This window comes from Wasmannia auropunctata, unplaced genomic scaffold (assembly GCF_000956235.1).
Source record: "Wasmannia auropunctata unplaced genomic scaffold, wasmannia.A_1.0 LD335400.1, whole genome shotgun sequence".
Lineage (NCBI taxonomy): Eukaryota > Metazoa > Arthropoda > Insecta > Hymenoptera > Formicidae > Wasmannia > Wasmannia auropunctata.
The window spans coordinates 382,770-409,234 of NW_012027490.1; the positions used below are offsets into that span (position 1 = coordinate 382,770).

The following is a 26,465-nucleotide window of genomic DNA, read 5'->3' on the forward strand; positions in this document are numbered from 1 at the left end:
AGTGCGGAATGTATAAAGAAATTTTACAGCCGTTATTGCGAGAGATACACGCACAATATGATGAAATTCACCAATTTATGCAATTGTTTCACATAATAATAATTGGTACAATTTTTCCAAATCATGTCTTCGAATAATTAAATGTCCGTCATCAAAAGGAACATAAAGAAAGCGTCATATAAAGAGAACTTTTATGCAATTGCGTAATTGTTGATTAAGGCAAGTACATAACAAGTACAACATCAGCCTATTATAAGATTTCTACCTTTTATATTACATAAATAAACATTAACTTTACTTACATTGTAAAATTCTAATAAATGTATTAAAAAAATATGTGACATTTCCGCGATTATCTGGAGCGCGATATTAATCGGTGAGGAAGCGGAACGAAAAATAATGGATAATGCGATAAGAAGTCGATGAACTTCATCAACGTCACAGCATGACACGAATGCACTTTAATGTAAAGCATAACGGCTGCATAATGCGACTGGTATACACGTAATCGATCGGTTATTTAAATGTTGCAACACACTTGCAATATAATTGGGAAAATGTTCCAGCAAATTGTCGACGGCGATCGTGTGATTATTCTATATAATAGTTCCGCTCCGCACGATGCGATAGATTCGTATGGTGCAGCATTTACGAGTGTAAATAATCTAAAATCGATTTCGATCTTACAATGAGGAAGTTTTTAGCGATAAACTCAAAATGTCGGACCATTTCGAATATATGAAAATTTCAATCTATTTAATTTTTATTATCTGATTATTTCCCTTATCACTTTCTATGTGTTTTGCTTTTTAACAAATTAAGAATATATATTATTAATAAATCTATATAATTTGATATTGTTAATATATTATTAATAAACTATTTATTGTCATTTATAATAGAACATAAGCTCTTTTTTTAAATTATAAGCAAATGTGTCGTATAAGGAAGAAACCAATGCTTAATGAGCTTCCGTACAAGTGTACAGTTCTTGATTACTGATCTGCTTTGATCGTATCGCTCTAATTATCTATTCAAAAAGTGCAATTAAGACTAAAGTTTTAGACTTTCGCTGAGAAAAGAAGCCAGCGACAAATCACTTTCAGAGTAAGTATACACTTCTCCTAAATGCCATCATTTGAAGACGCTCTGCAGACGCAGGTTTTACAAATGAGTAACGATTTATTTATAAACATTAAAATAACATATTTCCCTTTTCTTCTCATTCATAGCACAACTCGTAATAATTGATCACAGATTTCAAGATTTCTTAAATGCAAACGTAATGCCTGTGCGTTCAGGTCTTCTTTCAAGATCTGACACTTGTAATCATTTATGTCGAGATCGAACATATGTAAATTGAATTTAATTCTATACGCTACGATTCTCCGTGACTGTAACGAACGTTTTCTTCCTATGTATATTGAATCATTTCGCGAATTAATCGAACATAATGACTCCCAGGAAGAGGATATACAAGAGTAAGAGGGAGCCTAATTCGCGTCGCCAACTGTCGCGCAGGCACACGCCGTCTGTCGATTTGTTAGATCTTTCTCGCTCGTTTAAGAGGCGAAAGTGACTCTCGCGATTCTTCCCCTGCGGGTCTTGCCCGCTTTTCATTTCCTTCTTTTTTCTTCTTTTTCCCCGGTCATCATCTTCATTGCTTCGTGTAAGAATTTTAATTTTACTTCGCCCGTATGAAAATACCTCCGCCGCTCCTTTCTCTCCGCCGTCAGGCGATTCTAACAATCCGTAAGTATCTGCATAATTAACGTTATAGAGAAATATAAATTGCTCGGACAGCGCTCGCGCGCGCTGCAATTTGTCGAAACGGTCGTTAACCCTCTTCCCTCGAGCCTCGCCGCCTCGCGGTTATAATAAGCGCGACTATCGGGTTTCGAAAATTACTTCTCCGCAGGAGGGTTTATTTGTTATACGTTTATATTCTTCCACGTTTCCTTTCCGCATGTCAGATGCCGGATTACCCAATACTCTCGTGACTGGAAACCCCTGATTTCAAGTACCTGACGCGATTACGGCGCGCAACAAATTGGAGGCTTCTTCTATCGTTTAAATGAGATTTTATATAAGGTAATTTCAATAGACTCTCAAGAGGACGGCCGAACACAACCGGACAAAACCGCGCAAACGTATCAAGTACCGTCTCTAAAGCCCATAACTCTCGGAACGTGGTTTTGTCTCGTGGTTTTGTGTTCGCCTATAGCTCTCACTCACGCTGCAGGTTTTGTGTTGGGCGAAACAAGAGCAGTTATAACGCAGTTTGTTTAAAATTACTCTGAATATCGTGTTACGAAATCGGAACCATCAATAAAACACTGCTGTACTAAACGAGCCTAAAGAAATATCAAAGATCCCATATTATGTATAGAGCTCGCTTATACAAAGATATTTGATTAAAAATAAATTTTTAAACATTTATACTTATACATATTTGTTATTTTTATAATTAAACAAAAGTTGTTCTACTCAAATATAACTCTAAGTAATAGAATAACAAGAAACCAAACAACTTTTCTTAGACAGCGTACAGAATTTACTAAATCAAACTCCATGCATTTACTAGTTTATATTTTCGTTCCAACTTTATTTTCGCAATATTACGCCATCACATTTTATCTTCCACATACATAAGAATTATCTTAATGAATTTCAAGATTTCTATAAATATTAATACATACGTTCTCTATACAAGTTGTCTCACAAGTTGGTAACGCCTTTGGCAAATTGAAGTATTGACATATCGTTTTTTTATTAACAATAATTTATCGTTAATTTATTGTTAAACAAAAACGTATATTCACACGGTTTACATTTCACTGATTCAAATATAAAAATAGCAGTATACGATAGAACACTTCGTCATGTATTAATAAGTTATATGTAAGTTAATAAGAAATTAAAAACGCGGAAAATTTTTAGCAATTGCAGAATCTCATGCGCGGATCATAAATATCAATAGCATATCTCATCGCATCTTAATAAGCAGGTTAATTAGAAATTAAAGTAGAGAGTGTAGCGATTCCAGAATCTCGCGAGCGTATCATGTCAGTAGAAACGGCTAGCAACTAGTCAGACGATAACAACAGAGAAGAAAAAAAAGAAAGAGAGAACCGAATGCCGCGGTAGCGATTAATCCGCGATTAGTCGTGTTTTAGTCTTTGGATGATTAAATTGAAAATTCGACAATTTATGTGAGAATTTACGTTTTGCCGCGTTCATGCATTTTCCCTGAGACGAATGCAGAAAATAGGGTTTTAATTTCAGTCGCTGGTCATGTTATATATTTTCGTAAGAAATTCGCGCAGAGATACATACAAGAGTAATTATAATTATTAATTACAGTAATAACTGTTTGTTCGTACAATATGAATATATATATATATATTTATGTATACACGTAACGTTATGAATAAATTGCATTCATGGGTTGATCGGTGAATGAAAAGAGTTTTACACGGCAAGTGCATCGGCGAGTGAGATGTGCAGGGCGACGACGTCGCGCGGCATGCGGCGATTGATTCGACGTCGATCGATACAGGCGGAAGTAGTTCATCCGATAGATTTTCCGATTTTTTCTTCTCTTTCTTCTTACTTGCCATCTCGGCTCTTCCTTGATATTTTTTGCGAATGCAAAACATTTAAGATCGGCGCAAATTGTTAACAACACATGGATTGCTTCATAAGATCGTTTACACAATATCGTTTTCGTTTTTTTTTTCTTTTTTGTCTATCTTTTGCTTGTTTTTATATCTCGCTTTTGCTTGTGACAAACAGGTTGATCGATACGCAGGCTTCGAGTTACCTCGGGATATCTTTACAAATAATGATTATGTCTCGAATGGCACGATTAATGAGGGGTACCTCATGAAACGACACGAATCGGAAATTGGCCAGCGAGGCCGCACGCCGCGCGATCGTAGAACAGTCCCGGAGGAACGGAACGGTCCGGCAAACGATTTTCTCCAGTCTGATCTTCGATCGACTGCGGGATCTTTGGTCATAGCTGCATTTTTATTTCGACGGGGCCGGTGGACGGTCGCTTCGACGATCGGGTGGATCACCAGAGACTCGCGAATCGCGACCGAATCGCAGCGGACGTCTACCGGCATCTCTTCCTCTTCCTCCCGTGTGCCTCTCTTCCTACTCCTCCTTGCCCTCCCCTTCGTGATCTCTGGCTGAGATCCCTTTTGCCGCGGATGAACGACCGATTCCTCTCCTCCTCGGTTTGTATGCACGCTTCCTTCTTCTTCTGTTGCCCTTCCTCCGCTCTGGCCCCGATTACATTATTATGCACTTGCCTTTCTCGGCCCAGGGATTGTTCTTCTTGTCGGGCGCGTGTATCAGTGGGTCATTCTTTTCGTTCTCTTCCACGTACTCCCGCATCCTGCCGAGAAGAAGAATATAAGAGGGTCAAGCCATGTGCGCGAGTCTCGCGTAATGCTGAAATTGCAACCTGGCACAACATACGTTACTTACTACTCTAGCGCTTACCTAAGACTATGGTGCAATAAACATGCGATTGTGATTCGTTCTAGTGGAATTAATTCTTCATTGCGCGATCCTTTATCTCTTCGTTATCGTAAGAATCTTTTTTTTATTCATAACATATGTGGATGGGACAGAACGATTAGACAAATCCGTTTTCAGGTATAAATGATTCGGTTAAAAAATTTCAGAATATCATAAAAACGGAGAAAGGGCAACAAAAGAAAAAGAAAGCGTGTACGCAAACCAAGGAGACGAGTCGGTTGCTCATAAAAATAATATGAATTGTGTAATACAAACATCGAAACACATTTGATACTTATTAATGTCCAAAAATAATGTTTTTTATTCATTTATCGGCAAATTATGTGTATTATTTTTGCGTATAGCTTTTCTAATAAACGAATTTTTTATTTGGAAGATATACCAGATTATCGATATTATGCACGTGCATAATATCGTGATATTTTGCTCTGGATAATAGATATTTCGTTCTTGATATCGAGCGTTTCGTGGTGAACGCCGGTACATTGCTCGCGCTCGAAACTCGCCGGAGGCTCGGACCCGGCGTTTTCCAGGATCTCCTGGAGAGAATGTCCCGCGCGAGACGTTCGTATACGCGCGCAATACGATTACCTCCGATTTAGTAGATCGCCGATAAGTTCGCGCCTCCGCATGTAGAGCGGCCGATGCGGAGCCGACCGGCCGGCCGATCGTTCGTTTCGCGAGGAAGTCGGTGAAAGGGACTCGGTTCTCGGTTTCGCTCGCGCGGCCGATTTTGCGTTCAAGGAGAGTCGCACGCAAGCGGCAACGGCAACGGCACGAAGCTTTCGAACTTTGTTACCACTAGACGACGCTCGCCAAGCGCAAAACGTCCGTGGAATTCCTTCCCGCGGGATGGATACGAGAGCGCCGGTCAGCCGGCACACACGTGCACATTTAACCGTTCACTGCGTTTCATTGCACACAAACGACGGCTGAAAATCATGTTCAACATTGTCGCTTAAGCCTTCAGCGTCGGAGCATGCGTGTACCTAAGCAAATACGCGACATTTGTTTTGAGTGACAGCTGCAGCGCTTACGCGCACGAATGGCGAGGTCGACGCACAAGAGTTACTTTATAGCTACGTAAATTTTACACTACAAAATGCTCGTGTAAAAGTGATCCTTTTTAATCATATTAATTTGAATAAAATTACAATAAATAAATATTTTGAGAGTAAGAAAATGAATTTGCAATGAAGAGCTCTCGAACTCTCGGTCGCACTACACCTAAATCATCGCACAAAACGTATTTTTCACAATATGAGCGAGAAAACATGTAGCTTTTAACGTAAAATGTAAAATGAGCAAAAATATAAATAGTATTTTTGTCTCTTTTTGTATTCCTGAGTTCTTACACTGTCGCGACTGCGCATAAATTTTATTTGACTAACAATAATCGCATTTCGTGCTTGATCGGCATTGATTTATCAGAGTTCGTGCGGGAATCGTGGACTTTCACTTATCAGACAGTCCGTCGCGCAATTTTTAAGTGAGGGTGAACGACCTTCCCCGACACCCGTGTCGTAATGTTATCGATTCACGTTTCTGCGCGACGTCTATTATTTAGCCGTCGTTTATATAATGAGCGGCAATCGTCGAAATCGGAGCGATTCCCGGAGTCCGCGATATCAAACGAGACTCGTCGAGCGGATCAGTCGCAGAAATGAAATGCGATTCTGTTCACTTCACGCTCGAATTCACGGTTTGTCTCACTTTCGTGTCTATCTTTACGGCCTGGCGGATGGAAGTCGCAATTTAATGCACGAAGATCGAGTGAAACTATCGATTGACAAAAATATCGGGGATATTCCAGTATTTCCAGTTTCACTAAACATTCGCGCGCCGTCGACATTATAATTTGTGTCACAAAAATTAAAAAGTGGCACGTGCGCGTTAAAACGAAATTAATTTTCTCTGAATTATAATTAGAAAAAGGGAGAGAAAAGTATAAATTTTAAAATTTAGCTACGAAATAAACAAATAAAATGTACGGTATTTCGCTATCTTTTTCTTCCTCGTATCTATGTAAAGCATAACTTCGATAATTTATTTCATAAAGTATAAATTCTGATTATTTATTAATGACCATAGTACGTTAACGCTGTTAACGTACTATGAATAGTGGGACACTTCCACGTGTTGCAAAAATAAGAGCGTATCGGAAGAGCACGACCCACATTGTGTGCCGATGCAACAGGCGTCGGGTTCAGCCGAGTTTAAAGGAGGTCATCCTAAATTCAGGGACCGAGACGCAACGTCGGTACATTGCACCGCCGCGCTGCCGCTGTCGTTGTCGCCGCCGCGGATATTTAACGTCGATATTTCGCGCATATATAGTAATTTCTATCCGTCGCGTATAGAGCTCGGCTCTCTTAATTAAACCGGAATTAGATCGTTAGCGAGAAACTGCTCGTGGCGCATGGGCGCATCGCTAATGGACGATACGATCCGGCGGGCATGCGGGAAGTAGGCGCCGATCTTCGTGTTTCCGGCGCGTGATCCCGCTTGCGGAACGACGCGGAACCGCGCGCGTTCAACCCGACGACGGTCGTTTCTCGCGGCGAAGTTTTCGAGGCGAGTAACGCGCGCGAAAGAGAGAAAGAGAAAGAGCAAAAAGTTTCCGCGGTCTCGCGAGACTTCTCGAGCAGTGAAAGGCGGCGGGGCACCCGCCTCCACCCCCTCCGCTCCGCACGTTACCCCCTTTTTTTCTCCTCTTTCCTTTCTTTTTATCCCTTGCCGATCGACCTAATCTCGCGTCCCGATAATACGACGATATGATTTCCACGCCCGTTTCCTGATCCTTCCGCTCCCTTTCGTCTCGCGCGATATTGACGTAATACCGAACCTTGCGAAACGCCGTGCAGGTGATCAGGGATGCTTTCGGCAAGTTGTCGATACTTTCGCTCGTTCGGCATCGCATTCAACGGATATTGATATTTTTAAGTATTGGTATTGCTATAAGTGATAATCAAGAAAAACGATGTCCAAAACAGTTTAATGAAAATAAACAGAAAGAAAAATTTCTTTTTTTTTTTTAACACGTCTACAGTGCACAAGCTTCGTTTTACAAGAGAGTTATTGTAATTATTAGAATATTATAATATACGATATTTAAAATAAAATTATGTCAGTTAATGTAAAAAAAAGGAATTTTTAATTCGAGTGAAGTTGGTTTGTATAATTTCTAATACAGCATTTTCTCCATATAGAATCATTAACTATCTGCAAAAGGTCGTTAACGTCGCCGTTAAATCGGTCGGAACGTGAGTTAAATTTGCAGAGCGTTTTGCGAGCTTAATCTCGCAATAACTCGGCCGCGCTTGATCATTAGTGCGACACGCGAGGGATATAATTAGCTGGAGCCGGACCGACTGCAACGGACGCGGGGGGGTAATCCTCGCGCGATCTCTTTCCGCACGGATCCCTTTCGTTTGCGCGTGACGAAACCGTGAAACGTTACGTCGAGAGACGATCGGGGCCAGTTGCGGCCCCAATTAGATCACCGATCATCGTTGGTCATTGAGTCATCATAATCGCTGCCCACGTCAGGTTTTGTGCGGACTCCCTCTCGTCTCTCAACTTCGCGCTCGTACTCGCGTATACATATATACATTTCGCGTTCCCTGAAAGTGATCGTGTGCCGGCGAAAACGCGATTAACTCGGACACACACCGCCGTCCAAGGAGATCCTGTCCCTCCACGTAACACGGGGGACGCTGAGCACAATTCAGCCTTGACTGTGCCAGCAATCCGCGCGCGCGATTGCACTTTATAGGCGCGCGAGATGACTTATCTAGGGAAAAGGTGCTCCGCTTCGAGGCAAGAAAAACGCGATCGAGAACACCGGAACACACCTACGCCTACGCCGCGATCAGGAGCGTGCATTTCGGCTTGCATGATCGCGAGTTTTCAACACACGGCAAAAACTCAATTCCACGTTTCGCGCACAACGGACACATTCTCTAAGTTACATTGATCAACGGAATCTCTGGTACCGATTAAAATTTGGAATAATAAATTTGTCGATAAATTTAAAAATTATTCCCTCTTGATTTCTAAAAAAATTTGTCAATTAACTGTCTCTTATATTATCTTTAATATCATATAATTAATAAAATATTTTTTACTTCCGTTAGACGAGTTAGATAGACTCTCGCTTATTGTACATATTATTTTTCCTTTTTTTTATATATACTTTTTTAAGAGAAAAGCTGTATTATTGTACACTTATAGCAATTGAACAATTATAAATAAAAAATATCAGTTTCTTCAATTTTTAATAATGTTATCCTTCAGCTGAAGTAGACATAGTTAAACCTTGAACGACAACAACCTGCGTGATGACGTTATTACGTAGATTTATGCGCGAACCAATTCAGCTGGAAAGACATTCTATGATTACGCACGCGAAAATTACATCGTCGATTATTAAGGAACTAGGAACAGCTGTTACCGTTAAGCAGCCTTCGCGTAATTTACCTTGTACATAGAGAATAGCTAAAGTATATAAAGAAACTTGTAACAGAATAGACACGCCCGAGCTGTGAAAATTAAATGCCCTATCTCGAGGTCATGAACCCAATGATGCTTCTTATTTGCTGAGTGTTACTTGCATTGTATTAAGAATACGTAGCAATTATTCAGAAATCCGAAAATGGCAAAAAATGTGATTAAAAATCGAAGGAATCTGTAATATGTAATAGTGATCTACAAATTAAATACCACAGACGTATAGAACAAATACGTGCATACATATTAACGGATAACATCAATGAATACAAAATAATAAATGAAAAATGAATGTGTCTATTTTTTATCTCAATCACTTGCATTTAGTAGCAAAAAAGTGCGAGATGAATTGTTCGTTTCGTTCGGGGCAGAAATTTAAAGCAGATAAAAGACTAGCTTCCCAAACTCTCTAGTATTAGAAATAAAAGAAAATATGAATTAATTATCTTCCCAGAAATCATGCATTTAAGCACAGGTCTTGAAATTTTATATGAAAAATGGCGGCTGTTCATCTATAGCGTCAATAAAATTATGATGTTATTGAACATTAATATAAAAAAGTAACAACTTATACTTATGTGTAAACGAACATATATAAGCAATTCGGTTTTAAATAATTTTGCTGAAAATTTAGAAATTTAAGGCTCGAATGTAAACGATATCTGATAATAAACAAAGGAAATCACAAAAAATAATCAACTTTAATTCAATTTTTAATCTCAAAAAAACTCCGCTTCAAAAATTCGCCAATGAATCAATAATCGGCAGAAATTGCGGGATTTCTGGGGCATCTATGTGCGAGGGTGACAGTCTTCATGGGTGTTCACAGACGTGTGCTAGTGATACGCAAGCAGAGAGAGAAAACGACAGGCAACTCTAGCGGGTGCAAGCAACGACGACAACGACGACGATGATGGTTCGCCTGGTGCCGCGATGCACTTACGCCGCGATGCTTTTCGACAGGGGCCACCGTTCCATGGACGCCTGATACTTCATGTTCTCGATCTGCTTCTTCAGTGCGTCCTTGTCCATGGTGGCGAGTACACTGGGATCCATGGTTACAGCCGCACCCCCCTTGTCGCAAATCGGGAACGGGATGGCGCGTGCGCCTACACGAAATCAATAAGGACGGCACGGCTTGAGAGTAGCTATCGGGCACTATGCCCGTAACGCGTACGATGGTCTCACCGGGGGATGAGAGGAAAAGAGGAAACTCGGTCTCGCGAAGGAGAGAGTATCCGAGAGATCTCATCTGCCGATCACACCGGCGGCGATAGATTCGTTCGTGAAACACGACGAATGCAAACCGATATGAAGAAACATTAGATGGCATCGCGATGAGGAATGCTTGTGATCAGTATTACCTTGTGCATACGCGGTTAACTGATCCATAGTTGGGAGAATCACGTGCCCGCGGAGAATACAAGTGCCCTTTAACCTTTGAGTTGCAACGAGTTTCATCTACCCTCCCGACGATATTCCCAATATAACGAAGATGAAATGTTTACAGTTCTAGTTATGAATTACTTTATCTCTTCTGTTAATTTCAATTATTATAATAAATAAATAAAAACAAATAATCTTTGTAATTTTTTGCTTATATTCTATTATTTTTCAATCATTCTCTTTGCCTGCCCTCCTTCCCCTATTCTATTAATTAAAGAATAAAAGCACGTGTTGTTTCCATAAAGAATCAACGTTCTTGTATCTTGTAAGAAGATAATAATCTTCTTATATCATTTCTTAATATATTTTACGCATGTTTCATGGAACTATTCGATATCCCTAAAGATAATCGTTAGTATAAAAATAGAACTTATGACCTATAATCGCCTTGAAATATTAATCTATAGACTCCATTAATCGTGAAAACGCTGTTAATTCGATCTTAATAGCACATCTTAGAATGACTATTTAATTATAATCTCTGATCGCATACTGTTACAACGACTGATTATGATCTTGCTATTATCATCTCACATGATTTACGAGGATTCGCTGATTCAGAGAGCAATTTCGCAGAAGAAGGCAACTGCCACAGTGCACTCGATATCATCCATTCCGCCGTCCTTTAAAAGGGCTCCACAATTCTGTTTCCCGCCGTAGTTGTCAGGCTCGTTGGCAATTTTCAACGTCCATTTTGAGTAGCCTGCAGCTTCCAAAGGCTCATCCATAATCGTGTTCCAATCGCCCTCTTCATAGAGATCGTGTACGCCGAGCCATGCCTGAGTCACTTTGTTCTCCTCCAGGATGCGCAGCAGCAATTTTTCCTCCGAATTGGAGTTAATGATAGCCAAATGACCTGCGCCAATAGGCGATTTGTGTTATCGTGTTATTAATCCGATAAAATTACGTTATTTTGCTGTTTTTTAACGCGTTTATGACTGACAATGGAATTCGAAAATCGTCTATCAGTGCCAGTTGAACGCCGCCCATGACAGAGCATTTCGATGAATCATTACCAAATTAAAATCTCTGTTAGAAACTCACCCCCTTCTTGAATGCAAATTCTACGAGCCTTGTTCCATGGCAACTTGCGAACGTGAAGTTTATGAGCACCCATGCCAGGTGTCATAAGGTAATCGTTTCCTGCTTTTTCTATGAAATTATTACTTTCTTGTATTTTCCATTGACGCGGCCCATAAATGTAAATAATCTGTTGTGCCGGAGTCAAATTTTCATTATTACCATTATTACCATTCGCATTTGGTAATAATTTGCCTGAAGCTGTATAGGAAAGTCTTGTGAATTTAGATTATTTTTTTTTACATCAATCATGATGGAATACATACGTGTAATGTAAAATAAATTAATAAAAGGTATTCGATTTAACATTCGACATAGCATATTGTTATAAATTGTAATTATAAAAAAAAATAAATTATCAAAATGAGATGAGAGATATATATTGCAATTAGGTTTTCTTATTAATTTACCTATCAATCCATTGATCAATGTATCAGTTCCTGCAGTTTCCGATGCCATACAATATTGTATCACACATAAAAACACCATCAACACGTATCGTAACATGATTTCTGTGTTATTAAGTTGACAATACAAAATCCGAAGAACAGATATTACGAACGATTGGACGCGCTCATTTATATTATACGATAACACACTGCTATCACACCCACATGGGGAAAGCGGAAAGCACGGCTGATAAGCTTCATATCACATTGATATTTTAATATAAAATAAAATATAAATGTGCAACGTAAAAAAAAATTAAAATAATAATGCTGATTATTTCCTTGAAACTTTATAAAATACTTTGAGTCGCATTTTAATCAATTAGAAAATAAATTCTCGTATAAATATATCGTCTCTCTATGTGCGTCTGATTAAATACGCGAAAAGTGTAATATATATGTATTGCATATCAATTCGAATTATTTCAATGTGTTCAAGTTATCGCAACAGGATCCTCACTGGGATTCCCAAAATTATCAGTGTTGCTTGAAAGTCATTTATTATGACTTCATTAATTAGACTAATTAAAATAATCATATATGAGATATTGCAATTAAAACGTCGCATGAGTAATTATTTATTAGTTGCTAAATAAAATATGATGCGTAAAATCATATTTGATTGTATCCAATTTCTTGCAAGATAAAAACAATATCTTTTTCTTTCCTGCTTTGCAACATATTTAATTCGTAAAAATTAAAAAACTTAATGAAAAAAGTAATCTCGTAAATGCAAAATTTTTAATCATTTAACGAAAAACTTCATTTATTTACGCTAAAGTCTATTGTCGAACGTTATAGTCACAGTTAAGCAAACGCCGCAATTAAATGGGTGTTCCGCAAAACGTAAATATAATGTAACGCAGGGATTTAACACACTTAGGCGCACACAGGATTTTCAAGAGAAAATGCAGCATAATTGCATTCCAGGCTAAAAGTTCAAATGTCACTGCAATGTACGATTTATTGTGAGCATGAAAACAACGATAAAAAATTTCGCGATAAATAGTACGATGATTGCACGTTTCTACATTGCTCTCGTACATTATTGCAACAGAAAATTTGCAGTCACTTTTTGTGCGCGCTGATTTAATTACATTAACAAAAATTAATTCAATTTAATTTTTTTGCTCAAATCGGTTTGCAATCGTCATTGTTAGTTTTGACAGTGATACAAGAAACGTAAATCGTGGGACGAGAATTCAGTATGGTACTCACCTAAACGAAGAACGACAGACTTCTGCGGCGATGTGACTTTTAGCGGGCTTCGTTTATTGGAAGCCTCGAAAAATCCGGACAATCTAATTTACCAGTAATTTCACCGCCGATATCTTCAATCGTCGTCATTGCAGTTCAGCAGGAATGCGCGTATCCGCCGCGATGTCCGATCACTACATTGCTTTTATATAGAATTAAAAATATTAAAATGCATAATTATTAAATTAAAAATTCTATTTATCGAGAAAATCATTCAAGTCACAGCTATTCCCGTCTTAAATATATTCATTCATATCTGATTAATTTTATTGTTTAATGTATTAGCATTAAAATGTAAAATCCGCTTTAGACGAATTCGAGCGATAATTTTTTTGTTAGAAATTGCTGCCGCAATTTATTGCCAGGTTATATTCAATTGACAAACGACATTTATGCAAATACTAAGCTTCGGTCTAATGAGATAAGTATTAGTTTGAACAAAATTAACCTCAGCTATCATAAAACGGCGTTTTGTTCCGCTAAACATACCTATATTAAAAAGATGTGTGTAGCAAAGAGAAACCTGACAATTATGAGAGTGCAGACATTTTAAATGGAACTCCGTTTGTTTAGCGCCTCTATACACACGAAGCGCGAATTCTGTAGCCATGACTATTTTCGCCGGGTAACACGTGAATCACGCGGATGCAGTATTACCGACAATCAGCTGCGCGCGACTCTGGAACGAATGGTCGTGCTGCCGGCCGCGGCCGGTCGCCCCACTGCCCACACTCCGGACTCCCCACCGGCGCACCACGGCGCACGGCGCAACTACGTGAGTCACGCGAGCGTCAGTGCGGAGTGGAGTCAAGTGGAGTTATGTGTGTTACGATGCGCGGATAATGTTTTTATCTTCCTTCTTTGTAAAATAATCAATTTAATCTGTACTTTTACGCATAAAGGTTACGAGTGGATAAACGGTGCGAATTCTTTCGAAAACTTACTTCTGTCGTTCGTCTCGAACATAGAAAGTTTTAATCTAATCTTCATAACAATTTCTAACCTTACTTTCTCTTGGTTACAGGCTCGACGAGAGAACGAATATTCGATCGAGATGAGTAAATACGTGAATCTGGCGAACGTGGGCACTAATTATGCTGTGCGCATGAATCGCCTGAGTAACCGAATCTTCGGCGAAGTGGTCAGACCGACTAATCAGAAATCGATGAAAGTTGTGAAGCTCTTTAGCGAGAAACCGGTGAACAAACGTCCGGAGGTCGTGGAGTATTATCCAAGATTCAAAGAGACCGAGCTGTTGATGAAACACCTGCGCGATTACGGTTTGTTCAGGGACGAGCACAAGGACTTCCAAGAGGAATATCAGCGTCTGAGAGAACTTCGCGGTAAAACCAAATGGGTACCACCTCGCCTCAGAAATAAACCTAAGGACTCCTAAGACTTAAATAATCTATATTTAAATGTAGAAAATACAAATTTTGCTATAAAGAGTATCTTGTAAATAATAAATTATATGCTGTTTAATACAATATTTTTTTTTAATGAAACGTTTATGAAACGAAACCTGCAAGAATTATGCCTCTATATTTCTAATGTACATATAATGTAACGTTTGAATTAATATTCATATTGATATGATGTTACGTACATTTGCAGACAGTCTTATATAAAATATATAAAAGTTTATTAGAAAATTTCCAACAGTACAACAAATATGGCACATATATATCCAAGTATATAACTGCATATGATGATAATTACAAATTACTCGTAAACAGGATTGGAAATCTATTAAATTTCTATCGGACTTAGGAACACGTTTCTGTTTAATTCATTAATATAAGAGATTACATGAATTTGTTCGATTATTCACGTAGCCTTATAATTCTTGCTTCGCATTCTGAGAATTGTCCTTCGTACTTTCTCGACTATCTTCCTTCGATATCTTTTTCTTTTCCTTTTGTTTCTTAACATCTTTCTCGATTATTTCATACAGACAAGAATCATTTTGTCCTTTCAATGCACGATCGGAACATAAATATCTAAACAGTGAATGATTATCAGAAAAAGATGCCTATTTTATAAACGATATGATAACGATCATGATAGATATATCCTGGGATAATACCTAATTAAAGGAATCTTTCCTTGATGATTGTGATACCAGGTTTCAATGTCAGCTTCATAATTTTCCAACAAATCTTCGCACTGCGTTTTTAAAGTGGTTATCTCTACTGATGGCTTGTCCCACAGCTCGTAGGGGATACCCAAGTCTACTTTAACTCCTCTATCCCTATAATCATACATATATGTTAATTTTCAGAATACTCTATACAATATCGCATTGCGATTAACATCTTACACGAGGCCATGCAACGTTTTGAACGTTTGACTCATTCCCTTTGCAAATCTCGTACTGTCTGAACGTTCCTTGTGTATATTGTATTCCAATATGCGCTCGCAAACATTTTCCATTGACTCCACTAATCGCAGCTCTCTGGAAAATCAAAATTTATACCGGCTCCATCAGAATAATGTCGTATAGTTTGTTTCAGAATGATACTTACGACTTCTTATATTCCTTTTTCTTCTTCGGCGCATCGACTGAATATCCAATCTCTAACACGTCACGTGTCTTTCCTGTCTCATCTAACCTAGCCTCAAGTTCTGTCGCCAGAACTTTACACACTGTAACAGTTAAAGATTTATTGTTAATTATAGAGTAATCTCCTAATTATATTTGAAGTTATTGCACAGAAATTTCTCTAAGTGATCTTTGAATATATCAAATTAACAGAAAATGATATTCCAAGACTCTAATTTACGTCTCAAGGATAGATTGCTCCAGATTAATTACCTTCGCATTTGTTGGCATACTTAACCCCTTGTTCTTCCTCGGGATTACCAAACACAAAAAACGCGAACAATAAATTTAATAGAATTGCATGAACCACTAGCAGCATTGTGGCAGCTCTTTTATTTATATCAAATAAAAGAGGAATGTCAGTGGTGGATCATGGAATCACTGGAATGTGACTAATATGCAACTAATGCACGGTCGTGTAATGCAACGCGGCACGCGCGGCGACCGGCGACTATCCGCAATAAATTTATCTTATAAGCTTGTGCACTGATATTATTATCAGAGAGAAGCCTGAGAGTGGAGCAGTAAACATGTCCGCGTTTTAAATGGCCAACTACTAGCGCCTTAACGTGCACATTGAACTACGTAGCCACGAACATTTTCAATGGATAACACAATACGTTCACGGTTTTTGATTTTGTCCCAACAGTGTGTATATGATTTTATTTCCTATGAGAAATAAAAAATTGAACAAAATATGCTCGTTATAAAATCTAATACTTAAACTGTTGATTTCGAAATTTAGTATAAATTTATGTTTTAAGAGAACAATTTAAATTTGCGCCTGATGTCTTATCTAATCGTTTTTTCGAATTTGCACATTCTTCCAATAAATTCGTTAATTATATCTAGTATTTCGCGTTGTGAATGCATTGCATTTCTGATGAATTGATAAAAAATTAAATGCAATGGACATATGGAACTCTTTAATCAAATTCACAAATTTCGTTTTTTGTTATATTCAATACTGAATTTAAAAGGATTTTAATGTATTTATGTAAATTAACTCATTATAAATAATTATATGTTAATTTATTTAATATTGCTTTCTCCAATATTATTTTATCTAAGAAAATTAAAATTCCGCAATTTTAATAAATAAAAAAAAATTTGACTTTCCTTAATTTTTTAAAATTACAATTCTAATTCTTAAAAAAAAATTGGAAAATAAATAACAACTTGATTTCCGTAAATTCTTTTTTAAAACGAAAATAAATTTTATTTTTCAAGTACCCATATATCATCTCCAATATATCATGTTTATATCAAATTTGAAAAAGGTTTAATTTCAAGGAAGTAAATGATTCTCTGCATATCTTGCATACTGCATAAAGATCAATATGCAATACAAAAAAATTGCCCAAGTGAGTCTTATTTATTAATTGTAAAGATTAAAATGCAACAATGCATGTCAATTTTTTCTGATTTCATAGATTTTGCTAATTCAAATATTCTTTTATTAATACAAATTTAAAAAAAAGGGAAGTTACGAATAAGATAGATAAAAATTAAAAATAAGAGAAAAAAATTATAAAAATAAATAGTAAAGTATTTTTAACTTTTTAAGTTGTTAGATATTTTCCAAAAATCTAATGTATGTTAATAAATCCATATGTAATATGCTTTCATAAAATATTATTCAAAAAAATTCTTTTCTTAAGTAATATATATCGTTATTAGGAAAAGAATTAAATCTGGGATATCTTATTAGCAGACATAGGAAACAATAACGCTATCGCGTAATGGTTCGCGCAAATTTCTAATGCGCACTTTCTTTAATTTATTGATAAAGAACAGGAAAGAAATCCTATGACTCTTCCTTTGTACTGAACAGTTGTACAGAACAAGTTTTTGATCTCGTTTAATTAGATGAGAAAACAATATATATATTTTGCGCTTAACGCTTCGTGCTTTACTCAGGATTGACTACGCGCGCTAATTGATAACATAATCACTTTCAATATTTCTTATTTATGGGCAAAACGTGGCGTTAAAATTCGGTACAATACAAGATTCGATCTCTTACGTACTTTTGACAGAAGTTAAAATTAAATCGCTAATATTATGTGTACAAAGTATTGTGGAAACAATAATATTACATTCTCCTGGGACGTAGCTGCAACTTGAGAATTAATTAAACAAGATGGGTATTGAACACTTATTTGAACTTCGTTTACCGATTACGATAATTTGTACCATTGTAATGTTTAATTTGATTAAACTGAACAACGATTTCTCCTCTATGGTATCACGAGTTTAAAACTTAAATATGAATGGACTATCCAGAATAGTCCAGCGGTAAATTGAGAAATGCATTAATGAGCCATCGTAGGATTCGAGAAAATCAGAATAATTGTCCTTGCGATCGGCTGCTTAGAAAGAATTACATTACATCGTCAATATGTCCTTACGCTAGACATGCACTTTGCTGCCTTCAACAGTCTCATACATGTAACAGCGACAGTTTGTAAACGCTTTTGCCTTTTTTTTATACATCTTCCCAGTAATTCTCATGTATCATTTGATTTTCACCAAAATTAATCGCAAACAATTATTATTGTTAGTGTAATATTGGTCGCCCTTAGCCAATTCTGCTGATTCTTAATTACATAATTACAACGAAGTTACATTATGAGATTATTGGTCAATGATCCCTATCACCATTTTGTACAATAACGTTACTCCTCTGTAGAGATTTAAACGTATGTAACAGATGATGTTGATTAAATGGCGTCTTCTTGCAGCAACGCGACGAAACGATTTCAAATGTCGTGTTTAAATCATTTATAATCTCAAGTATTACACAGCTGCTTTTTCTTGGGCGTGCATCTTGGCATTTGTCACAAATCGTCGATAAATATAAATGCATCAAATTAATTGGATGTACAAATTATTCGTAGACTTCAATAGAAAATATGATGTGAACTTGATATTTCTTTACGAAAGAATGTGAACTGTACTTAGCAGTAATAGTAATTCAGTATCTCAATATTCTCTGGTTGAAATTCAGTCTTATAACAAAAGAAGATATATATACATATGTAAAGCAGACTATCCTTACAGAGAGAGAGAAAGAGCGAGAGTGTGTGAGAGAGAGATAGAGAGATAGAGAGAAATAATTATGTCTTATATTACATTCTTGAATTGTTGGGTACAAAAACGACCCTTTGCAATTAAATTAAAACTCTACTGAAAACTTAAGCTTTTATTTTTCGATCATTTACCGAAGAATGGAAGCTGTAAATGTCTTTTTAAAACATATATATGTTTCTGGCGAATGTTAGGGAAGAGATTTTGCCTTTCTTTTTTTTTATCATATAATAAAATGCTGTTTGAGACTTTGTGTGTACACACAACAGTTATGAAGCATTTCCTTAAGAATGCTTTATGTATAGACATTTAAATCTAAAACATCTGGAATTCGCATATATATTACATAACACAAAATAATATAAATAACTTTGATGAAGAATCTCATAAAATAATGTAATAAAAATATAAAACAACGGCAAAACCGATAGAACAGCCGCATTTCTCCTTTCTACAACGTAATCTGTGCGCTGGATTGAGCGAAGAAATATTTCAAAGTTGATAATAAATTAAATACCGAAGATCGATGGAATTTCTCGCACGGAATTTCAGAGAAAGGCAAAGTCTTTTACAAAATGCATACATTACCTATATAATGCTCATCGATCGGCGGTAGCGTTTTCTAGTACTAGTTATAACAGGAACCGATACAGGAGCGGGAGGTGTTACAGGCGTAACTGGCGTTACCGGTGTAAGAGGAGTTAAAGGAGTTTCAGCCATTTGGGCTGAAGAGGGGGGCCTGAGCTACCAAATGTAATTTTCGGTTTGTGGAGCTCGCATCACTCCCACGCCTCCGCCAAGCCTCCTATAATTCATACAACCGCATAACTTCCATTGATTCTGTTCCGGATCGTATACTTCAATTGTTTTCAGATACGCAGTTCCGTCGAATCCACCTACTGCATACAATTGACCGTTTACTACCGCTAGACCCACCTGAAATTCATAACGGTAAAATTGTTTTAAAACTGAGAACTCACCGTTATTATTATAATTATATAATTACACTTAACTTCTAAAATAATTCCAATATTTTTGATAATTTATTCGCACGCAGGCAAATAATCTCTATTTTCTTTCCCATATATTTTTATGTTTAAAAAAAATATATATATAATTTTCATTAAAAAAAAACGCAAACTTACTCCACTTCTCCTAGACGTCATTGCTACTATAGGACTCCATGAATTCGTATGGGGATTATAACGTTCCGCGCTGGAGAGCTCCATACAATCGTCTCGTCCTCCCACAGCATAAATTAGATTATTAAATACAGCACAGCCTAGATGTTTACGTCTCGTAGACATCGGGGACACTTGGGACCATTTATTCTGCCTTGGATCGTATCTTTCTACCGTATTAAGGGGTGACTGTCCATCAGACCCGCCGATGGCATATAAATAACCTCCGAGCACTGCAACTGCCACTCCCAACCTTCTGGTAGTCATCGGCGACACTTTAGACCATTTGTTTTCTTTAGGATCGTATCTGTGAAATTATATGTACAAGTTACGTACAAGTGCGTCATTTTACACATATCAAACATTCGTCGGAAAGTCATTAACATTATTAAAATTATTAAAGGTACTTGCCTCTCCACGTGATTAAGGCATTGTACACCATCTTGACCGCCAACTGCGTACAGAAATCCATCCAGTACAGCGACACCCACGCTAGTTCTGCAGGAAGTGGTAGGAGCAACGTCGCAAGACCACTGATTCGTTTGTGGATCGTATCGCTCGATGCTGTTTAAGTAGCTTTGTCCATCGTGTCCGCCGACTGCGTATAACAAGTCATTTAACACCGCTACGCCCACTCCGCATCTCCGTTTGCTCATCGGCGCGACCATTTTCCAATCGGCAGTGTTAGGATCAAATCTCTCGACGCTGGCAATGGCGTCGCCTGAACACCATCCACCAACAGCGAACAACACCTCTCCCCGTCTCGTAGGTTTCCTGGGTCTTGTTCTGGGTCCCTGCATCAACGGCCTTTCTTGCGGCAAGAGCAGGTAATTCTTTGCCTCATCCACGAGATCTCTGCAAGCGTCGTCAGAACGAACCAACAGATCCGAGCCGACGGTGCCGACTAAAAATTTTGGGCTGAGTAGCGGCAGTCGAACGTGTTGCAAGACCTGTGCGAGATGTTGTCGTCTCTCCGTGACATTGTATTTCACCCAATTCATCACGGCGCTAAAAACCTGCTCCTCCGTACGTACGTTTAATTCATCCGACGAAATAATGTCTACCAATTGCCCGACAGGTAGCAACAAAAATTCTTCGCTCTCCATTACCTAGAAAATATATAAAACTAAAGTAATAAGTATTTCCAAATCGAAAACTCCAACCAATGTCTTGTTCTCTGAATAAGGTGTACCTCTTGAAAATTATGTTGAGTAAATTTATCGGCAATACGCAAAAGTTCACGGCACGAGTGGGTATCCGCGAATGCCCGGATACCCAAGCAATTTGATGGGTCTAATTGGCGTTTGAGAAATTCGCAACATATATCTTGAATTTCCGCTAATTGAAGAAGGCACGCTGCTGGAAGGAGAGTTTGAACATTAGCTTCTTCGACGATAATGTGAGAAGTGTAACAGAAGTCTATGAGTAGCTCCATAGCCATTTCATCTATATCGCGTATTGTTACTTCAGTCTGTCTAGATTCCGCCAGCTCCCCAGTAAACATTGCCCTGGAAAAAATAAGAAAGACATAAAATTCGTTATAAAATTATTAAAATAAGCAATTCAAAAATATCGATTGTGTTTGTGTCATTGTACCTGAAGTATGGGCTACATGCTGAAAGGATGACGCGATGCGCGAATATCTTCCTGGAGCCAACATTGAGAACAACGTCGCACAGCTCCCTATGACGACGAAGAACATTAAGCTCAGTTAGTGTCGCGCGAGGATGCTTCTCGGAGGTATGACTGAGACGTGCTGGGGAAGGAGCGCGTTCCACGACTATCTCACCCATCCTCTGTGAGGATGGGGCGCCCGCAGCCGCTCTCCCCGAGGCACCCCTGGTCCCCCCGGCTAGCTGGAGGCGCAGCGGGGGTGACGCCCAGCCCCACACGGAATCTATCTGCAACACCATTCACCAACCACCGCAGGTCTCAAATGTGCCTGCAGCAGGTCCCCTAATGTTGCGGTTTCCCTATAACGACAAGGTAAATATGTGAAATACATATTTTTAAGCAGATAAAATATTTTTTTAATTATTGCTACTTCATTGCTTGTACGAATTAAAATAATTTATTATATTGTTTGAGATTAAGGGTTTAGTTAAAAAAATATATATATATAAATATATCTATAAAATATATTGTAATCTATGAGGGAGGTACAAAGGTACTTTATTCGGAACTGTATGAGTCATTCAGTGGTTCTTAAAAATCAGTGATAAGAACTATCCTTCTTCTGCAACGCGTGCAGACGCGTGTCTTATCTCTTTTTATGCTTCTCTAGCAAGCGTATAGCATTACATTTCGTAATTTAAAACCTTAATTTACACATACATTAACTCCACATTCAGAATCCAAATAAACATAACGAGGAATGTGGAGGCGACACCTTCCCACTGGGAATTCCTGGGAAGGGACAATGCAGAGTGTGAGAAAGACCAAGACGGATATTTACGTACATATTGCGACCACGATCGAAACACAGGTTACAAATGACTCATAATGAGGATAGATCTCGCAATATTTCTAGAGCACCCTCGTATCCCGTCATGAAAAGGATTGTAGGGGACGCAGATGCAATTAAGGAACAAGTTGCGCGACCCGGGGGGGGACGAGCGCATTTCGCCCCCGCGAGACGCGGATAAAAAATCAGGATTACGTATACGCACTTTCGTTCGCTTTCCTCGGATCGCCAGACGATAATCAAGATAGACGGGGGGAGGGAGAGGGAGAAAGAGAGAGAGAAGCTGTCAGAGCTGTGTTCGCGGAATCGGTCGTCTTGACTCGCCGTAGCGTTTTTGTGTGTCAGCAGCGTCTATCGCGTAACATCGGACGTCGCCAACGGCACCCGCGTTGACGTCTGGCTGTTGTAGGTTAAGCACTGCCCGCGCACCTTGCAACCGCGTTGCACTACGGAGCTATCACGAGGACGCTCTCATTTTGACGTTTTCCCGTGATGATGCATCACCACGGTGCGCGTCGCGTACACCAGCCGCTCGTGAACTCGTCTCGGCCCAACTTCCACAGGCGAGAGAGGGGAGGCAGGCGAGAAGCACACTCGCGCTCGTGCTCTCGTGTGTCAATTACTCCGAGTTTCGATATCTATCGAAATGATAACTATCGAACGTCTCGATAGTTCAAATCGATCTTCAGCAGGCAGAGCCGGAAAAGGTTATGTTATGGTAGAACGCGACATCACCGACGACCGACGAGGCGTTCACATCGATCCAGCTGCAGGTGGATAAACATTCGTGATCATTGCATGGCGAGGCTGGAAGAATATTAACATTATCAATTGTTGATACACCCTTGTCGACTGCCGTACGTAAGTGTTTGAACAACAATTATTACGTTTATATCATGTGGTTTATGTGTTGCTTGAAATCTCTGAAAAATATTATATATCTTCGCATTTAAAACAAAATGAGCATATATTCGGGCGTTAGAGAGACAAAAAGTGCAATCCGAACAGACCTTTTTCATGGCTATACTTTGATTGCCGCGTCTGCATAGGCTGTATGAAACTTAACCTAAACGCGTCACCGTCGCGATTTTCGTGTTTAAATCGAATAATAGGGTATAAATATGTCGCGGATTAAATTAAAGGGCTCAAAGGTAAAGGGCGATAAAGGTAGTGAGAAAGAAGTGAATTTAACCTAAGGAATTAGAAACAAAATCAGAGTAGGACGAAAAATCGCATTTGAAAATCTTGACACAAACATTTGTATTGTGTTTAATGGAACTACAAGACGAGAGTCTTTTCATATTAATTTCTCGGAGTTAATGTGAGTATATCGCAATGCAAACGTCGTTACAAATCTCTATTCAATTCTCTCAAAGTTTTGTAATCCTTCGCTGAAAATATTCAATTCTTCTTTTAAAAACTCAAAATTAGCATTAAACTTAGAATATCCTTCTTTTCGGTTTCTTGGATTTTTAATTCATTAACATTTTTCTTCCTTAGATGAAAGTAAACTTTTCAAATCTTCAGCGATGTATAAATACAGCTCTTGACTCTTTGAGCAATTAAATGAGAACAATTTCTCCATCTATATATAGCTATCATATATTGTGTAAATAGCGCACACCATAGAAAAATCAATATAAATAAAGCGAGATAATTTAGATTTATAAATTTACAACAGCTGTATTTATACATCGCAAAAGAAAAAGAATATATGCATGTATTCCATTTTTATATAAAAATTAATATTATAAGAAAACTATATATTTTTCTCTCTTTGTCTTTCTGTGTATCAAGTATTTAATGATAATTCTTGAAACAAATAATTTATTAGTATAGTAATATTAATATAATATTTTATTTGTGAATGAATTACATAGACACATGATAAACTGGATATACATTCACAATTACATCTCCCCTGTCCTGTACATTTAGTAATATAATGCTTTTGTACACTTGAAATACTTTATATAAATTTATAAAATGTTATTTGTGTACTATATCTTATTTCATAAAGAAATCGAGGAAGTCATTATTACGCAAATTTTCTCAATGAACGATGCATGATCGAAAAAGTTTGTCTACTCCTACTCTGAAAAAAAAGGAGATACGCGAAGGAAAGAAAAAGAAAAAAATAGCATCACGTACAACTTCTTATCATTCATTATCGAGCATGGCCGATATCTGCGACGGTCGCGCACGATAATTTTTATTTTCTCTATGACAGACATCACGGACGCGTTTCCAACGCGAGGCATAACAATGCGCGTCGTCGTTTCATTGCTTGTATATCGAAATAACTCGGTCGTATAGTCCTCTCCTCGGGACACGTGTGCATACCGCGAGCACCGTTTGTTAGTACGTAGTTGAGCGATAAAACGACGCCGCCGTACGTCGGCGTTGTCGGCGTCAGCGTCGTCGTCGTCGTCGTCGTCATCGTACAGCGTACTACCTGCAAAGCGTTTGTGAAACATTAAAAGCCGCAATATGCGACATTGTCGCCTAATGACGCCCCTCGAGACGCTGCCGCTGCCGCCGCCGCCGCCACGATAATTATTAGCGCGACGGCTTTATTGACGGTACACCGGAGAATACGGCTCTCCTCGTTCATATCTCTCTCTCTCTCTCTCTCTCTCTCTCTCTCTCTCTCACCGCGGTTAATATACGTTATAATTCTGCGCGATGCAGCGACGTCACTTTTGTTAATGTCGCACGGGGAATACGCGGCGATAATGCGCGCCGACACCGTGCGGTTCAACAGAACCGCTGCTCGTTTGCGCCGCATTAATCTAGAATTTAGATACATCGATATCTCGTTTAATGCCTCGTTTGCTTTTTTCCTCCCTTTTCATTTTTCGTATTTCGATGCTAGACAGACAGTACACTGCTTACGTAAAATTAACGACATCTTTTAATATTAAATTTAGAACTAATATTGCTTACGACGATTATTAATCACAGGAATATCAAGATATTTTTTATAATTATAACTACTATATATGTACATATAGTAAGTGTGAAGGATAACGTTATAAGGATTTATTTCTTATTTAAAAAAATATATTAGAGTTGCTAAAAACTCTAAGTTATATATATATATATATATATATATATATATATATAAATTAATGAAAGAGGGAAAGATAAAGAGAGTTTTTATAGCAACTCAGATATATTTTTTTAAATAAGAAATAAATCCTTATAACGTTATCCTTCACACTTCTGATTTCGTTATTTTCCGATTGTCGTATTTCCGATGCATCAACGTGCAATCTCCAGAGAATTCACGAGAAATACGTTTGAATAATTTAAAACTAAGCAGAATAAGCAGGAATGATGGTGCAAATTGATAAGATCGCGGCCATTGCAAAGTAATCGCGTTATTGAAGCGTTTTTATTAAAACTGCTGTATCGACCAGTTCTTACCTTCTTCTTAACTCATTTGTATCATTGTCCTCATTTGGGAAAGTCTCATATTATTAAGCGCCTATATATTTCATATAGGACAACGCCGTTTTCGCATGTAGCTTTACGTTCTTTAAAGTCCTGAAGTAATAAAAAATTAAAGGATCATACGATTTAAAAGGAATTTCAAAGAAATTATAAATCACGCGAGAAACAAATATAGCGCAAGCGCAGCAAAGTTTCCTTAAGTAAATACTTTAAGTAATTAAGTACGTGCAGAAGGTACATGCATGGTTGCAACATGTAGGTTTGCTGAACAATTAACAATTAATTAAGCATCGTAGGTTCTATCATTTGAGGGTCACCGGCGCGCGTAGGTATCAGAAACCGCTACACACAGGTGTTGTCATTGATTCCCGTAGGGAAAT

At 38.0% G+C, this 26,465-nt stretch overlaps 4 protein-coding genes and 1 long non-coding RNA gene across 7 annotated transcripts in view; 2 read left to right on the top strand and 3 right to left on the bottom strand.

Annotated features, from left to right (window-relative positions):
* Positions 1-2,576: 2,576 nt before the first annotated feature.
* LOC105457049 (guanine nucleotide-binding protein subunit gamma-e) lies at positions 2,577-13,964 on the bottom strand. 3 transcript variants are annotated; one of them, XM_011701476.1, is made up of 4 exons: positions 13,782-13,964; positions 13,254-13,434; positions 10,004-10,169; positions 2,577-4,405 (listed from the first exon to the last, which is right to left on the bottom strand). In XM_011701476.1, the coding sequence occupies exons 3-4, from the start codon at positions 10,114-10,116 to the stop codon at positions 4,300-4,302; spliced, it is 219 nt and encodes a 72-aa protein (XP_011699778.1). In that variant the 5' UTR covers positions 10,117-10,169; positions 13,254-13,434; positions 13,782-13,964; the 3' UTR covers positions 2,577-4,299. The 3 variants fall into 3 exon arrangements, with proteins under 3 accessions (XP_011699778.1, XP_011699777.1, XP_011699775.1); XM_011701473.1 differs by lacking the exons at positions 10,004-10,169; positions 13,254-13,434; positions 13,782-13,964 and adding exons at positions 11,041-11,362; positions 11,551-11,787; positions 11,997-12,163 and having other exon boundaries at positions 4,317-4,405; XM_011701475.1 differs by lacking the exons at positions 13,254-13,434; positions 13,782-13,964 and having other exon boundaries at positions 10,004-11,068.
* Positions 13,965-14,056: 92 nt separating this feature from the next.
* On the top strand, positions 14,057-15,065 carry LOC105457053 (28S ribosomal protein S33, mitochondrial). The gene is made up of 2 exons (XM_011701481.1): positions 14,057-14,212; positions 14,317-15,065. Exon 2 carries the CDS (start codon positions 14,347-14,349, stop codon positions 14,686-14,688), a length of 342 nt encoding a protein of 113 aa, XP_011699783.1. The 5' UTR covers positions 14,057-14,212; positions 14,317-14,346; the 3' UTR covers positions 14,689-15,065.
* Positions 14,918-16,885, bottom strand: LOC105457052 (protein canopy 4). The gene is made up of 5 exons (XM_011701480.1): positions 16,108-16,885; positions 15,818-15,938; positions 15,613-15,747; positions 15,379-15,543; positions 14,918-15,292 (listed from the first exon to the last, which is right to left on the bottom strand). Exons 1-5 carry the CDS (start codon positions 16,211-16,213, stop codon positions 15,130-15,132), a joined length of 690 nt encoding a protein of 229 aa, XP_011699782.1. The 5' UTR covers positions 16,214-16,885; the 3' UTR covers positions 14,918-15,129.
* Positions 16,886-17,634: 749 nt separating this feature from the next.
* Positions 17,635-22,078, bottom strand: LOC105457054 (kelch-like protein diablo). The gene is made up of 5 exons (XM_011701482.1): positions 21,762-22,078; positions 21,358-21,673; positions 20,577-21,274; positions 20,130-20,472; positions 17,635-19,920 (listed from the first exon to the last, which is right to left on the bottom strand). Exons 1-5 carry the CDS (start codon positions 22,076-22,078, stop codon positions 19,729-19,731), a joined length of 1,866 nt encoding a protein of 621 aa, XP_011699784.1. The 3' UTR covers positions 17,635-19,728.
* A 651-nt stretch (positions 22,079-22,729) lies between these two features.
* Positions 22,730-26,465, top strand: part of LOC105457057 — a 58,891-nt gene continuing 55,155 nt past the window's right edge. The window contains exon 1 of the long non-coding RNA XR_975328.1: positions 22,730-23,490. This is a non-coding gene — a long non-coding RNA (uncharacterized LOC105457057). The remainder of the gene's footprint in view (positions 23,491-26,465) is intronic.